Raw genomic sequence first — 14,006 nt, 5'->3', positions numbered from 1 at the left:
AGCATTAAAACGGATGGGAGGAGGAAGAAGAGAAGGAGAGAAGAACGACAAAGAGGTAGAGAAGGAGAAGCAGGGGAAGGAGAAGTGAAAACAAAACCTTTACGGACAAATTAAAACAAGTAAAACAAGTTAACATTACATTATATAAGTAGTTAGTAATTTAAAACTAAACCCAATGAAAATAAGCTAAACATCACGAAAAATGACACTAAAAGCAAACAAAAAAAGGTTTATGTATACAAAAAAGATGTTTTTTTTAATATATTATTAATGTTATTAAGTTACGAGTGCGAATAACGAGCGTACACACACAGTCACACTGTCCAGACACCCACACCAACACGAATAACGAGTGCATTTTGTTAGGTGTTAAACATAACGAGAAAATAAGAAGAAACGAAGCCAGAAAAATCATAAACATAAATCGAAATCGAATCAATTTTTAAACGCAAAGATATGTATGTATATCTTCTCGAACATAACGACAACGAATTCAGAGGGTGTCGCCGCTGAATTCGTATCTGAAATCTGAGTCTAAACCGAGTCTCGTCGACCGCCCACACCTGTCCACACCTGAGCGAAGGAGAGAGCGGTGCGGCACCATAAGGCCGATCGTATTTCAAGTTACTAACACGACACAATTTTTTAACCACGCCAGCGAATCGAGCGAAGAAGCGTTTCACGTACATAAACTAAGCAAATGGAATATGCGTACATTGTTGTGGTAGTTACAGATGGAGAGGAGCATACACGTAAATTAAAATATAAACAAACCAACTTGCAATAAATGTGTATACAAAAAGGTGTCGGGTCTTTCATTTCTTTCCGAATGGGGTAAGGTATTGAAATTATAATTATAAATAACCAGAATATATATGTATGTTGTATTCAGAGTGCTAGCTTAAAACCAAATCAAATTTGTTTCTCTCTGTTTTTTTCTGTTAGTTGACCAAGTTTGAAACGGGGTATTGTAAGAAACTCTAGCTAATCATGGATTAATTTTAATGCAATTGTAATATAGTACTAGCTATTAGAACAATACTCACCCACACTCTAGGAACGGCGATCGTATTTTTGCCACGTGCTCGTACCTGGCTTATTTTGCTTTTTATTACTTCCAGTCTTTCGTATTCCAGACAACTGGAAAAGCTAAACACTTCTCTAGACTGTTTTTTCTTTTGTTTACTTTTATTTGATGTAATTATTTGCGAAACATTTCTCTAGGCCGCTTTTTCTTTTGTGTACTTTTATTTGATGTTATTATTTGACTACCACACTTAAATATAGAAATTCACCTCTCATTTTACCGATGAGCCGCCAAAAGGCAATAGTAGTCCAAGTTTCCAACCGATATCCAGTGTGACAGCAGGGCGGTTAAGAAAAATACCGAAAGTCTGCGAAAGATAAAAATTCCGTGAAACTCGACATGGTCGATTGTTGCTATATATACTATCGTATCGATGATATATCGAGGGGTTTTGATATTTATTTATTTATTTTTATAAGAACAAAATAAACAAAAGGAATTTTAATACACAAATTCAAAACTATTGAACACGTATGTGACTTAAATTACGTTTTTGGCACTTACGTTTACGTTGGATTCAAAAATATATTTTCATAAAATAGCGATACAAGCGATATATCGGGTACAAAATATGACGATATTATGTATTTTTACTCAAAAATATCGATATACCATGAAACATGTCTACCTCCCCGATTCCGACCCACAAATCTGCCATTTTGTCAAAACTCCCAGCGGCATCTAGACGTAAGTAGTCCCGGTAGATCTTTTCCTGGAATGGCTCTCCAATGGGGCTCCACTGGTGGCCTCTCACCGTGACTGGTGGCCCAGAACCAGGCTGTGGCACTGCATCCATATGAAGCCTCCGGAAAAAGCTAGATTCCAGGCCTTTCCAGCCGACACGTGGAATCGCCAACCCATTTGAGGTTACGGCCACTAACACGCGCTTCTCCATCCGCAGGTCCGTAACTCTTTCCACGTTAACATGTCGGGAGGCTTAGATATTCTGTCCCTCAAGGAGGACGACATCACCAAGATGTTGGTGGCCACCACCCATCTGGGCTCCGAGAACGTCAACTTCCAGATGGAGCAGTACGTGTACAAGCGCCGTGCCGATGGCGTGAACATCCTGAACCTGGGCAAGACCTGGGAGAAGCTGCAGCTGGCGGCCCGCGCCATCGTGGCCATCGACAACGCTTCGGATGTGAGTACATGTTTTATTTTCCGGGAAGCGAGCTTCCCAAGCGCGGGGCGTGGCTAACGTGATGAGTTTACTACTAATCTTTCGGGTATGAAATTCAATGATTTCAACTTCACCGCTGACCAGCCACGTCTCACCGCCTTGGAGAGATTGACCCTCCTTCCTAATCTCCGCCAGCCAGAGCCTCTGCTAATAAATTTATGTTCCACACAGGTCTTCGTCATCTCGTCGCGTCCCATCGGCCAGCGCGCCGTGCTGAAGTTCGCCAAGTACACGGACACCACTCCCATCGCCGGCCGCTTCACCCCCGGTGCCTTCACCAACCAGATCCAGCCCGCCTTCCGCGAGCCCCGTCTGCTGGTGGTGACCGACCCGAACACCGATCACCAGCCCATCATGGAGGCCAGCTACGTGAACATCCCCGTGATTGCCTTCACGAACACCGATTCGCCGCTGCGCTACATCGACATTGCCATTCCGTGCAACAACAAGTCGGCCCACTCCATCGGTCTGATGTGGTGGCTGCTGGCCCGTGAAGTGCTCCGTCTGCGCGGCACCATCTCCCGCAGCGTCGAGTGGCCCGTGGTCGTCGACCTGTTCTTCTACCGCGACCCCGAGGAGGCTGAGAAGGAGGAGGCCGCCGCCAAGGAGCTGCTGCCCCCACCAAAGATCGAGGAGGCCGTCGACCATCCGGTCGAGGAGACCACCAACTGGGCCGATGAGGTGGCCGCCGAGACCGTTGGCGGAGTGGAGGACTGGAACGAGGACACCGTCAAGACCTCCTGGGGCAGCGACGGCCAGTTCTAAGGAATCTGCATCAGAGTCACAGATGGCACTACACCAGCACCGCGTTTTGTTGTCAGGCGCCTCTGCCGCGGCATAAATAAACATCTTTTGTTTATATCTAAGCACCACGTGTTTTTATTTCTTCACTCGAGTTGCGTTTTTATGCAAGCGCGGCGACTGTATTTGATCTCTTTGTGTACTTTAAATACCACGTTGTTGCAATTCTGAGAGGCTTTTATCGGGAAATATGTCAGAGCTGCCAAAGAAATCTCTTCAGCGCCAAGCCGTGCAAAATTTATGTAGGCGCACATAAGAAACTTACGCTGAATGGGCGCTCTGCGATTTCTGTGGCATCCCCCGTATATCCAAATGGAAATCCAGATAAGAACTTAAATTTTTGCGTAGAACATACATATATGGATATAAAGCATTTCTCCACGTGATTTTGCGCGAGGTTTCTCCCTATGATTAATAACTGAATCACAATTATGTACGTGATTTAAGACAACTTTTCGATTTGAAATCACAAATCATCCAAATTCAATTAGGGTTCTTCCTAGGTCCCAAAATATTCATTCCTTTTTTTAAGGCCTATGTGATCTTATGTATATGAACACATCGTGAACAAGTTTAGAGTTTAGTATTCTTTTTAATTTTGTTTATTTCAACGCCTTCCGTGGAGAAGCGTAAAAATAGTGTTATTTATACAACATTAAGTAGTCTTTAAAAAAATGAACTCAAATTGATACTCTTTTCGGTACCTAGCTTCTCAAAATCCAAAGTAATTGAATGTTTCTATCCCTCTTTGACTTGTGTCTTGTGTTTTAATGGAGTCGCTTCTCGGATTAGAGGGAGAAAGCCAGCCCTCCGCCATTGCACTCCATTCTGGGCCATCGCAACACATTTAATACACCCATTTTGGTCAATTTACAGTATTAATTTATTGTTTTTTTTCGGCTTTGTACAAATAGAAAACAGTTAATGATCGCAATTGCAAATTGCTTATATTGTATACATATCCATATAGTTTAATCCTCCCGCCAAACATACGATTTTAGTGGTTTCTTATCCGCCAAAAAAGGGAACGAAATATACGCGTAAAAGTAATGTTAGAGACGAAAACTGTGTTAATGTGGTAAAACTATGTACCGGTGTAGTAGACGCGGTTAATGTGTAGCAGCGACTTTACATCATACAAATTTGGACAAGGTGATTAATGTTTGGTAGTCGACTGGTTCCATCGAGCACTATTTAAATGGATTCGGACGCGCCTTGAATACGGTCATCTTGCGTATCTCCTTAATCTCCTCCTGCTCGCATCGCTTCCGTTGTTCGTCTTGCTGCAAAGGCGGAGAGGATTTCGGATAAGCATGGTGATATACATGGGATTGTTGTGTAGTGTAGTTAAAAGATGCAGTGGAGAGGAGAGCAAACAAGAAGGCGACAGCTGCGAAATTGCATTCTAATTACGACTGGGCTTTACATGCACAACCTCTGCTTCGGGCCGAGGCAGGGATGACTGGCCGCCTGACTCATCCATCGCCGTCTGGAGACGGGCCCACTGGCCATCGCCATCTAACCCTATCGGCTCAGCTTTGTAGCTTCTTGAGTCACGGGCGGGAGATTCAGTTTCATTCCGATAAGCCGGCCCTGGCGCGGCTGGAACGCTTGTGTGCCGATACGGGGACCATCACAGCCCACTTAGTATCCGCCCCAACTCCAGCTCCACCCCGTTTGTTTGCCAGCGCAAAATAGAGCAGCAGCAGCCGCAGTCACTTGGCTGATAAGATTATCGCGCCAAACGGAATTTGTGAAATATGGAAAACGAGAAAAGAAACCGAAAACGAAAACGAAGACAAGGCAAGGTCGCAGTCACGAGTAATGTTCTAGACTTTCCCAACATACAACTAGATGGTCCAAAAGATGTTCATCAGGTCTTAGGTTCGAAAAGTCTTGCATTGAAGATGACTGCTAGAGGCTATGACAAAAAGCTTACAAGGCTGCAGGATGTCTGTTGAGTGTGTGAGAGTTCAATTGGTCATATCTACCATAAACATTTGCTATCTGGTCCGCTCAACAGTTGCTGCCCGCCGTCGCAACGGCAGGCGGAGAGCTCTGGACGGTCGGAGCCACCTGGGGAGCCTCCAAGCTGCTGGCCGCCGGCGCGGAGGTGGCGGAGGAGGGCGATGTTATCGTCGAGGAGTCGTCGGCGGCGGAGAGCACGCTGTTGTCGCCGTAGAAGCGCGGCTCGTCATGCGATTCGCCGCCCGGGGAGGCTGTCTCCTCGTCGGAGTCCTCGTCGTTGGAGCTGTCGCCAGCAGTTGTGTTGAGCTTGTTGCCAGAGGCGGCGGCGCCACCAGCTGCAGAGTCCAGGGAGCTGGGCACATGCTTTAAGCGTTCGTAGCAGGCGTCGCAGACGCGCAGCGCCTTAGTGCTCTGCTGTGGCAGCAGGAACTTCTTGGCCGAGCAGCCGGCGCAGACGACGGCGCCGCAATTGCGGCAGTGATGCCGGCGCTGAATGAAAGTGAACTGCGTCTTCTTGCAGTGCATGCATATGCTGGCATCCGTGTCCGGCACCCACACGGCGGCATGGTTCTCCACCGGCTTCTTGCCGCTCTTGCGTAGCAGATCCTCCACACACTTGTTGATGTGGGCCATCCACTCCTGCTTCTCGGTACTGGTGGCCGCGAACACCACGAATGACTTGGTGGTGGTGCGGATGTACCAGCCATTCCTGTACGCCTGATTGTCGGCAATCGACTCCAGCGAAACCTCCTCCAGCGGCATGATGTGCTGCTTGTTGTACTTCTTCTTGCCAATCACGATGTTACCATAGACGAGGATGTCGTTGAACAGAAAGAACTGGCGCGACTTGGGCCGCTTGCGGCACATCTTGGTTAGGACGCCCTCGCCCACCAGGACGCGGCCCTGCATGGCCAGCGGCACACCCGAGCTGCCGAAGCAGCTCTCCACGGAAGCGATGCGCCGGGTGTTGGCCTCTGAGTTGACCAGGCGGTCCACCATGATGACGGCGGTTGGGAGTGGGAGTGGGCTTGGTTGTGGGTTCGAGCTAGGGTTCGGCGAAAGTTGCTGATACTGCTGCTGCTGTTGCTGCTTTTCTACCCGACTGTTCAATCCGACTCCCAGCCGACTCGAGTTGAAGTGTAGCCAACTGTGACGACAGACGGCCTGCTGCGATTGTGTGCGTGCGCTGTGGCTGTGCCCGTGCGTCGGTGTATCGGTGTGTGTGTGTGTGGTGTGACACTCGGTGCCACTGCTCCTGTGCGCAAGTGTGTGTGTGTTTGTATGGACTGGGCGCAGCTGTTGCAGGTCCTGGCGGCCACGGCCACTGGGGATTCAGAGCGAATCGGATCGTTTGGGATCCTGTCCTGGAATGCAAGGGCGGCTGCTCCCGCTTTATGCAATGCACGACGGTTAACTGGCTTTTTCTACGCCGTCCGAAACGTCATGACTCACTCACACCACAGCAACAAAAACAAACTGAACAGTGAACACTGAACACTGTTTGCTCTCTTTCTCTCTGCCTCGCTCTCGCCCACAGGGCACAGCTTTGGTCTTGGCTTCCTGGTCCTGGGCACTGGCAACTGGGAGCGGTTCCCGCTTGAACTCGATCTCGATCTCGATATTTGGTTTCAGTTTTGGTTTGGATGCGGGGGACGAGGGCAACAAACGGCCTGGCCAACTTGGAAATACGTTATTTTTCGAGCGCAGTGTGACCGCACGCGGATCGCGATTTTATACGGGGGGAACCCAGTGTTGCACAACCCCGCCTTACAGTGGGCGAGCAAATTTCAAAAATAACGGGCTACAGTGGGGCACTCAAAGGGAAAATCAATAACATTGAGACTATCTAAAGTCGAACACTCTGGGAAAAAGTTCATGGTATAAGCGCGCACTGTACTTATGCTGACAAACATTTATTATATCAAATTAAACAATCTATTCTGAAGCAAAAAAAAATAAATAAATAAAACAAGTAACCTAGTTTCAATGACAATTTAAAAATCACCTCGACTATCGAACCGAAACACCTTCGAACCAAACGAAACGCCTACCCTGAACGAACAAACGGGCAAGGATATTGAACTTATTGGCTACTAGGACTAGTTGTTACCTCCTTCTTCTTCTGCTCCTGGCCGACCTGCACGGCGGCGTCGAATTCGCGGCGGTCGCGCACGCGCTGCTCGCTGCGCAGGTTGAAGGGCTTGGAGCGGGTGCTAGCCGGACGTTGCCGCTCCTGATCCACACCTTCGGGCACCCGCCTTTGCCAGGGCTTGACCACCTCGGGCGTCAAGGGCACGGTGATCCTGTGGACGACCACCAGCTCGTCCATCCGCTTGTGCATGGCCCTGAAGTTGGGCATGGGTCGGCTGTGGAACTGGCGCGCCTTTCTGTCCTCCTCGGAGCGCCTGCGCATCGCCGCCAGCCGCTTGCTTTCGTACACATCCTTGAACTGGTAGGCCTTGGGGGCGGCAGAGGAGCCTGGTTCCTCGTGGTGCTCGTGCTTGCTTTTGGGGCTCCACTGGAGGCGCAGATTGGCGCCAACCCCGGGCGGACGGGCGCCCTGGTAAACTAGATGCTGATCGGCCTCCGTCATGTGCTCCTGCTCCTCCTCCTCTTCGTCCTCGCCCCAATTAAGGGGAATAATTTTTTTGTGGTCGCTCTGCTGCTCTTGAGCCTGATCTATTGGGACCTCAGGTTTCTGCTCCGCCTTAGGTACCTTTGGGGACCCGGCCTCCGCTTTGGGATTGATCGGCACCACTTCGGACTGCTCCTGGGTGTTGTCGCTCTGCTGCTCCTGGGGGTGATCAACTGGGATCTCTGTGCTCGGCTCCTGGGCCTCGGTTTTAAGTTCCTCTTTGGGTTCCGAGGGACAGGACGGGAGGTCGTTACTCTGCTGCTCCTGGCCGTGATCAACTGTGATCTCTGTCTTCGGCTCCTGGGGCTCCGGTTTGGGATTTTTTTGGGGCTCCTCTGACACCGATGCGAACTGCTCCCGGCAGATCTTCTGCGGTGTGGGACAGGAGAGTAGGTAGTTGACATTAACATTGCTGAGGCGCCTGTGGTTCTCCTTGTTGGCCGCTGCTGCAGGGAAAAACGGAAAATGGTCAGGAAAAGTCGACCAAAATTGGCGCCATTTCTCAGCTTGGTGGCGGGGAAGCCTGCATACGCACCGAAAAAGTTCTGCGAGTGATCCAACTGGTAGTCGCCCACGTTGATGGCGTCCCAGTCGAACTCCTGCTTGTCGAAAGTTGAGTTCATGGGCTCCATGACGAATAAAAATTAGATTTCCACAACCGAGCAATTAAATTCAAACACAAATCTCTACTAGCCACTCGGAATACACAATTGAATTGGGAGTTTTGCAACACTGACTGCTCGGACGATATATATCGATTGTTCTGGCCCAGCGCGCATTTTAATTTGCGGATGTTCCAATTTCAGTAAAAATATTTAGTATTACGAACAGAGCTCGTATTTTTATACATAAATACAAATATTTAGTGATGTACAAATGAATTGTATGTATTATTAAGGTTTTTTGATCAGCAAGGTATTTATTAAACATGGCAAGCACTGTTTATCAGTTTAAATAAACTATAAAAATAACAATTGAATGTTGAATGTCCTACTAAAGGATTACTTATTTTGTGATTTTATTAAAAAGATAATGTTTCGATCATCACCTATTCGAATAAACATAAAACATAATACTATGCATTTTCAATCCCCAAAACCTATTTGAAGCTGATGTCCTGTCGAAGCTCGTTTTCAAAGCTTTTTCTCAAAGCAAGCAATGTTTGTCAAAAGTTAAGTTGCCCGAGGGAGCGTACGTACATACTTACATATTCACCCCATGCACCGTTGACGGGATGTGGCCTCCTGTGGGGCAGGACACCTGTGTGCACCTGTCGCTCCTCGGAAGCCCATCGAAAGCTGGCCAAGCAAGCTTTGGCTGAAAGCTGTGCTTCCGCGGCCAGTTGCCAGTTGGCGTTGGCGTTGGCGTTGGCGGCGGCCAATTCGTGTGCAGTCCGGCAGTCCGTGCTGGGCAGCGCATGGCAACAGGTCGGGCAGCGCAACGCCCGCATCCGTAGCCACATCCTCGAGGGCGCAATCTGAATCGGCAACGGAATCTGAATCCGAAATCGGCATCCTCGTGGACGCCAAGCGAGCACAGTTTGTTTTCCTTTTGACAGGACATCGGGGGAACTCCCGGGCAAACGAATTGCGCGCGCTTAAAATAACGGTTTCCCGCATTAATCCTTCAGCATCCTTGGAGTGTCGCATTCGAATCGCAGAGCCCTTTTTAGGCGGGCGTCGGGGCGGAAATGCGTGCCGCGCCTCTGCCACCGCCTCTGCAATTAGCCGGATCCGGTGAACAGGTGAGCGGGCGGAGCAGGTGGCATTGGCTATTTTTAAGTCCTGCAGCACACACTGGGCAGAGGCAGATGTGTGATGTGCAGCTAATTACGGCCAGCTTTAATTGGAAGCTGTCCTTGTCCCTGCCCAATGTCCTTGTCCTTGTCCTTGTCCAAGGAGTGCATCTGGCTGCACTGGAAGGAAAGGGAAGGGAATGGGCATGGGAAGAGGGGCGACCTTGGGTGCATACCTCGTGGTTTGATTGTGGTCCTAATTGCCAAGCTCTGTTTCACCTCACCACCCTCTCTCCCCTCCCCGAAAGGAGTCTATTTCCGTTTCCAGGCCTCAGCTGTGCCACCTGAGCCCAATAAGATCTTGCGAATCAATAAAGGTTTAAATTTAACCGTCAGCCGAGGTAGATGGCAATAGCTGGCTGTGCGTGCATGCTAATTCGATTTGCCCTTCTCCTCGCTCCTCGCTCCTGCTCCTGCTGCCTCTGCCCCCTCTGCAGCCTCCACCTGTCCCTTCTTTGACAACTGTAACTTGTGCGTGCTCTTTGGAAGAGAGCGGAAGAAGGGGGGACAGATGGCCGGATATGGAGACGGGAAAGGGGAGGAGAGTCAGGAGACAGCAGGCGGAAGCGAGAGGAAATTAGATTACAAGACATCACCAAAGGATTCCATAGAGTGCTGGAAGGGGGCCACTCACACTTTCTCACTTTATATATGTATATATATGTATGAATGTATGTGCTTACTTCGATCTCTGTTCTGTTGTTCCCTTCCAGTGGCGTTGGACGGTGGGCGAGGGGAGCAGGGGGTGGCTACCGTTGTCTAGCAACCGTTACAACCGCAGGCTGAGTCCATAATCCGATTAGTGCGAGAAGGACACCAGATTGCAGGAATGAGATGCTGCACCCCCACCTCCCCCGCAACTAATTAGCGGAGGGAGAGGGGGCGGGGGAGAAGCGCATTCCTGGGATGCCGTTTGTTGTTGTTGTTGCGGTGCTTCCACTTTTCTTTTCTCTCTTTTAAGACAGCCTGTCCCCTGGCATACCGTTGTATCCACCGCTTCCAGCGGGAATGCTCGAAATCTCGATCGGTTTGTTTGATGTGGCAACCAAAAATCCCACAAAATGTGTCCAATAAAAAAGGGATTCCGGTTCCCTCCTCCCCCCCGCTCCACATCAACAGAAACACAAAATTTCGCCAAGAACGAGACAGAAAATCAATAAATCGGGATTTAATGAGTTTCAAATATTTGCCACGGTACGGGGATGTGCGTGTGTGGGTGTGTATGGGGTAGCATTATTAGGGATGGAAGTGGGTGGCGTGGGGTGGAGACCACGCTTATGAAGATGCCTCTCGACTTGAGTGCCCCTCCTCCTCCGTCCCTGTCACTCTAAGCCCGGGCTTACACAAAGGAAGAGGAAGAGGCGGAGGAGGAGGAGCAGGGGCAGGGCAGAGAACCTTCACCCAGAAAAGCTCCAGAGGCACAGTCCGCTCATTTGATATCCCGCTTCCAGGCGGACAAGATGCGTCTGCTGTCCTGAACGCCCTGTGCCCGCTGAGAAACGCCAGAATGACGGGGGCCAACATCGACTACGACTACCTGCTCAAGTTCCTGGTCCTCGGAGACTCCGGCGTGGGCAAGACCTGCCTGCTCTACCAGTACACGGATGGCCGGTTCCACACCCAGTTCATCTCCACCGTGGGGATCGACTTCCGCGAGAAGCGGCTGGTGAGTGGACCACAAATATAACCCAACATATTACAATTATCAGTTTGAGTTCTAATGTTTATAAAAAATAGCCAAATTCTCCAAAAACAGTAAAACCTACATATGTAAATGTTAAACAAGACAGTTTTCGAACATTCTATTGAACTTAAAAATCTATCGGACCTTTTCTCATTTTCATTTTCGAATGTTTTAAATACTTACTATTAAATCAAACGAAAAGTATTCAGTTGAATATCGCATTTACAAATATTCCCTTCAAGACGATATAACAATATTGTTAAAAAGGTATCAGTATTCCATATAAAACTAATCCAAATGTAAGTTATATTCAAAATAATTATTTGAAAGTTAGATTCTGGAATTTTGAAAAAATCTTTTTAAATTAAATAGGAAAGGAAAAAAACTCTTTTTTTTAAGTTTTCAAGGTAAATAATATTGAAACTTCTGTTTTAAGAAATGAAACGTTTTATATTTTTTTATTTTTGTTTTGTAGGTTGTTGAATTCAAATAAGTGAAAAGAGGAATACATAAAACTAGGATTATAATATCCATAGCTTACTATTTATAAGTACTATTCAAAAGGGTTTTTTATATGTTATATGAGCCCATGCACCTCCTTGCCCCTTCCCTGCAGCTGTACAACTCCCGCGGACGCCGCCACCGCATCCACCTGCAGATCTGGGACACCGCCGGGCAGGAGCGCTTCCGGTCGCTGACAACCGCTTTTTACCGCGACGCCATGGGATTCCTGCTAATCTTCGACCTGACCAGCGAGAAGAGCTTCCTGGAGACGGCCAACTGGCTGTCGCAGCTGCGGACGCACGCCTACTCGGAGGATCCGGACGTGGTGCTCTGCGGCAACAAGTGCGATCTCCTCCAGCTGCGCGTGGTCAGCCGGGAGCAGGTGGCGGGCCTCTGCCGGCGCTATCGGCTGCCCTACATCGAGACGAGCGCCTGCACCGGGGCCAATGTGAAGGAGGCTGTCGATCTCCTGGTTGGGCGCGTCATGGAGCGGATCGAGAACGCCGCCTGCAACCGGGAGTTCTCCCTGCTCCTCACGCAGTCGCGCTGCCTGCCGAACATCGCTTACGGGCCACCGGAGGACCAGCTGCGCCTCCATGACAGGCGGGAGGAGCACCCTTCTCGGCGCAACTGTCGCAATTGTTAGATGGGTCATGGTCATCCCGAATCTCAAAACTCGGCCCGCTTTGTTCCTTCACTCTTGTTTCCGAATCTAAGTGTGTTTCGCTGTAAATAAATGTTGATTGTTGAGTGGAATGAAAGAGTCTTATTACAACTGCTCATTTGCACGACAAGAGATCCGAATCTTGTGAGACTCGGCAGATTTATAGATAAGAGCTATCATATGGTACACGATGGTGTCTTGGTAGAAATGAGTAATTCGCTAGATGGGTTTACAGTTGGTTTGTATTATAACGTCTTTCGACGTGTTTTCCCTATAGCAGGAGTACCCTTAAATATTTACATAGGTAAGTAGTCTACAGCTTTACAAGGTAATCTAGAAATCAGCAAGTTCTATAGTATAAAGATACACGATGTTATCTTGCTAGAAACGAGTAATTCGGATGATAGGTTTACAGTAGGTTGGTATTATAACGTCTTTCGAAGTGACTTGGTTTTCCCAAAGCAGGAATACCCATAAATATTTAGTCTACAGCTTTACAAGGTAATCCAGAAATCAGCGAGTTCTATAGAACTAAAACATAGCGCAGCAGCAGTTGGAACAGGAGCAGGAAAAGGAGCATCTGGGTGTTAGTCCTGGAGTGCGGGAGTGCCCCACTGCGTTCCTCTATCCACTGGCGGTAGTACTCAACGTCGACGTAGACGCCCGGCAAGCCCGGCTCCGCACATCCGTAGCCCCAGGAAACCACTCCCACCAGCCGTCCCTCGTGAACCAGCGGACCGCCGGAGTCGCCCTGGCAGGAATCGGTACCGCCCTGCAACCGGCCGGCGCACATCATTCCGGGCAGCAAACCAGAACTGTAGATCATCCGGCAGGTCTGGTGCCGGATAGTGCTCACGTTGGCCGTCAGCAGGATGTTGGACAGGGAGCTCTGCTCCGTGCGTCCCCAGCCGGCCACCTGGCACATCCTGCCGGGCGGTGTGACCTGACCCGCCAGCTGGATGGGGGCCACTGTGAGGTGGACACCGGCTGGGGGCAGCGGCAGTCCGGTGCGCAGGAAGAGGATCCCCACGTCGTCGCGCATGGAGTCTGGACTGAAGGTGTGCATGTAGGCCATGGAGGTCACTTGGGACACGATGGTCCCGTTGCGCCGCTCGAAGCGATTTAGCGTGCCCAGCACCACGACGAACTCGCTGGCCCGGCGAAAGCGTTTCCTCTGGTTGCTGCGGGCATTGGTCTGGTCATTAGGGAGTCGGGCACCTCTCTCTCGGTATCACTACTCACTTGTACAGGCAGTGGGCGGCCGTCAGGACCTTGCTGGGCGCGATCAGCGCCCCACCACAGATGTGGCCACTGCCAAAGTTGTTGTCGTGACGAAGGAGGCGGATGGAGACCAGGTGGCGCGCCTCGTCCACCCTGGCCACGGTCCCATTGATGATACGCGGCTGCTGTTGATCCTCTGGAAAACGGCTTCTCGCCGCCTGGCAGCAGAGGAGCCAGACGAGAAGGCAGGTGCAGATCAGGAGCCAGCTCCGAGTCATCGCAGATCAGGTGAAAAGAAACGGAGCGCACAAAACTCACTGAAGAGGCGTTCTCGGAATCGAGGTCTCGAATCTGGGAGCAGCGAGCCAAGAGTAACAATTGGCAATCAGCGGCGCCGCTATCAGTGCGATAAGGCAAACATAAACATATTAGGCGCAGATCACATCCGCAACCCATCAGTTCAT

At 49.7% G+C, this 14,006-nt stretch overlaps 5 protein-coding genes and 1 non-coding gene across 9 annotated transcripts; 3 read left to right on the top strand and 3 right to left on the bottom strand.

Annotated features, from left to right (window-relative positions):
* The first annotated feature begins 1,632 nt into the window (after positions 1-1,632).
* Positions 1,633-3,136, top strand: sta (stubarista 40S ribosomal protein SA). Its single transcript, XM_017083317.3, has 3 exons — positions 1,633-1,774; positions 1,989-2,231; positions 2,442-3,136. Exons 1-3 carry the CDS (start codon positions 1,670-1,672, stop codon positions 3,033-3,035), a joined length of 942 nt encoding a protein of 313 aa, XP_016938806.2. The 5' UTR covers positions 1,633-1,669; the 3' UTR covers positions 3,036-3,136.
* On the top strand, positions 2,323-2,428 carry LOC118878354 (small nucleolar RNA snoM1). Its single transcript, XR_005014896.2, has one exon. It is a non-coding gene; the product is annotated as a small nucleolar RNA snoM1 (small nucleolar RNA).
* Positions 3,137-3,930: 794 nt separating the features above from the next.
* rush (rush hour) lies at positions 3,931-6,760 on the bottom strand. 2 transcript variants are annotated; one of them, XR_005014795.3, is made up of 2 exons: positions 5,011-6,760; positions 3,931-4,354 (listed from the first exon to the last, which is right to left on the bottom strand). XR_005014795.3 is itself a non-coding variant. In XM_017083270.4 (2 exons), the coding sequence occupies exon 1, from the start codon at positions 6,036-6,038 to the stop codon at positions 5,088-5,090; it is 951 nt and encodes a 316-aa protein (XP_016938759.1). In that variant the 5' UTR covers positions 6,039-6,757; the 3' UTR covers positions 3,931-4,354; positions 5,063-5,087. The 2 variants fall into 2 exon arrangements, 1 of the variants encoding a protein (XP_016938759.1); XM_017083270.4 differs by having other exon boundaries at positions 5,063-6,757.
* Positions 3,931-8,400, bottom strand: mei-38 (meiotic 38). 2 transcript variants are annotated; one of them, XM_036820290.3, is made up of 3 exons: positions 8,210-8,400; positions 7,150-8,117; positions 3,931-4,354 (listed from the first exon to the last, which is right to left on the bottom strand). In XM_036820290.3, exons 1-3 carry the CDS (start codon positions 8,304-8,306, stop codon positions 4,262-4,264), a joined length of 1,158 nt encoding a protein of 385 aa, XP_036676185.2. In that variant the 5' UTR covers positions 8,307-8,400; the 3' UTR covers positions 3,931-4,261. The 2 variants fall into 2 exon arrangements, with proteins under 2 accessions (XP_036676185.2, XP_016938757.2); XM_017083268.4 differs by having other exon boundaries at positions 7,150-8,120; positions 8,210-8,398.
* Positions 8,401-9,047: 647 nt separating this feature from the next.
* On the top strand, positions 9,048-12,405 carry Rab27 (RAS oncogene family member Rab27). Of its 2 annotated transcripts, none has more exons than XM_017083276.4 (3): positions 9,048-9,418; positions 11,016-11,135; positions 11,770-12,405. In XM_017083276.4, the coding sequence occupies exons 1-3, from the start codon at positions 9,365-9,367 to the stop codon at positions 12,301-12,303; spliced, it is 708 nt and encodes a 235-aa protein (XP_016938765.1). In that variant the 5' UTR covers positions 9,048-9,364; the 3' UTR covers positions 12,304-12,405. The 2 variants fall into 2 exon arrangements, with proteins under 2 accessions (XP_016938765.1, XP_016938764.1); XM_017083275.4 differs by having other exon boundaries at positions 9,063-9,418; positions 10,921-11,135; positions 11,770-12,393.
* Positions 12,405-13,950, bottom strand: LOC108016587 (trypsin-3). The gene is made up of 2 exons (XM_017083272.4): positions 13,564-13,950; positions 12,405-13,502 (listed from the first exon to the last, which is right to left on the bottom strand). The coding sequence occupies exons 1-2, from the start codon at positions 13,818-13,820 to the stop codon at positions 12,845-12,847; spliced, it is 915 nt and encodes a 304-aa protein (XP_016938761.2). The 5' UTR covers positions 13,821-13,950; the 3' UTR covers positions 12,405-12,844.
* Between the last annotated feature and the right edge of the window lie 56 nt (positions 13,951-14,006).

Source organism: Drosophila suzukii, chromosome X (genome assembly GCF_043229965.1).
Source record: "Drosophila suzukii chromosome X, CBGP_Dsuzu_IsoJpt1.0, whole genome shotgun sequence".
In the NCBI taxonomy this organism is placed as follows: Eukaryota; Metazoa; Arthropoda; class Insecta; order Diptera; family Drosophilidae; genus Drosophila; species Drosophila suzukii.
This window is presented reverse-complemented; position numbering and strand designations above follow the sequence as displayed.

Coding starts and splice junctions, on each gene's coding strand:
- sta (XM_017083317.3), top strand. CDS start 1,670: ATGTATTTTTACTCAAAAATATCGATATACCATGAAACATGTCTACCT. Junction 1,775..1,988: donor ACTCCCAGCGGCATCTAGAC/GTAAGTAGTCCC, acceptor CTCCATCCGCAG/GTCCGTAACTCTTTCCACGT. Junction 2,232..2,441: donor CCATCGACAACGCTTCGGAT/GTGAGTACATGT, acceptor TGTTCCACACAG/GTCTTCGTCATCTCGTCGCG.
- rush (XM_017083270.4), bottom strand. CDS start 6,038: ATGGTGGACCGCCTGGTCAACTCAGAGGCCAACACCCGGCGCATCGCT.
- mei-38 (XM_017083268.4), bottom strand. CDS start 8,306: ATGGAGCCCATGAACTCAACTTTCGACAAGCAGGAGTTCGACTGGGAC. Junction 8,121..8,209: donor TCACTCGCAGAACTTTTTCG/GTGCGTATGCAG, acceptor TTTTCCCTGCAG/CAGCGGCCAACAAGGAGAAC. Junction 4,355..7,149: donor AGGAGCAGAAGAAGAAGGAG/GTAACAACTAGT, acceptor CCGCCTTTGCAG/CAAGACGAACAACGGAAGCG.
- Rab27 (XM_017083276.4), top strand. CDS start 9,365: ATGCGTGCCGCGCCTCTGCCACCGCCTCTGCAATTAGCCGGATCCGGT. Junction 9,419..11,015: donor TAGCCGGATCCGGTGAACAG/GTGAGCGGGCGG, acceptor TACCTGCTCAAG/TTCCTGGTCCTCGGAGACTC. Junction 11,136..11,769: donor ACTTCCGCGAGAAGCGGCTG/GTGAGTGGACCA, acceptor CCTTCCCTGCAG/CTGTACAACTCCCGCGGACG.
- LOC108016587 (XM_017083272.4), bottom strand. CDS start 13,820: ATGACTCGGAGCTGGCTCCTGATCTGCACCTGCCTTCTCGTCTGGCTC. Junction 13,503..13,563: donor GCCGCCCACTGCCTGTACAA/GTGAGTAGTGAT, acceptor CAATGCCCGCAG/CAACCAGAGGAAACGCTTTC.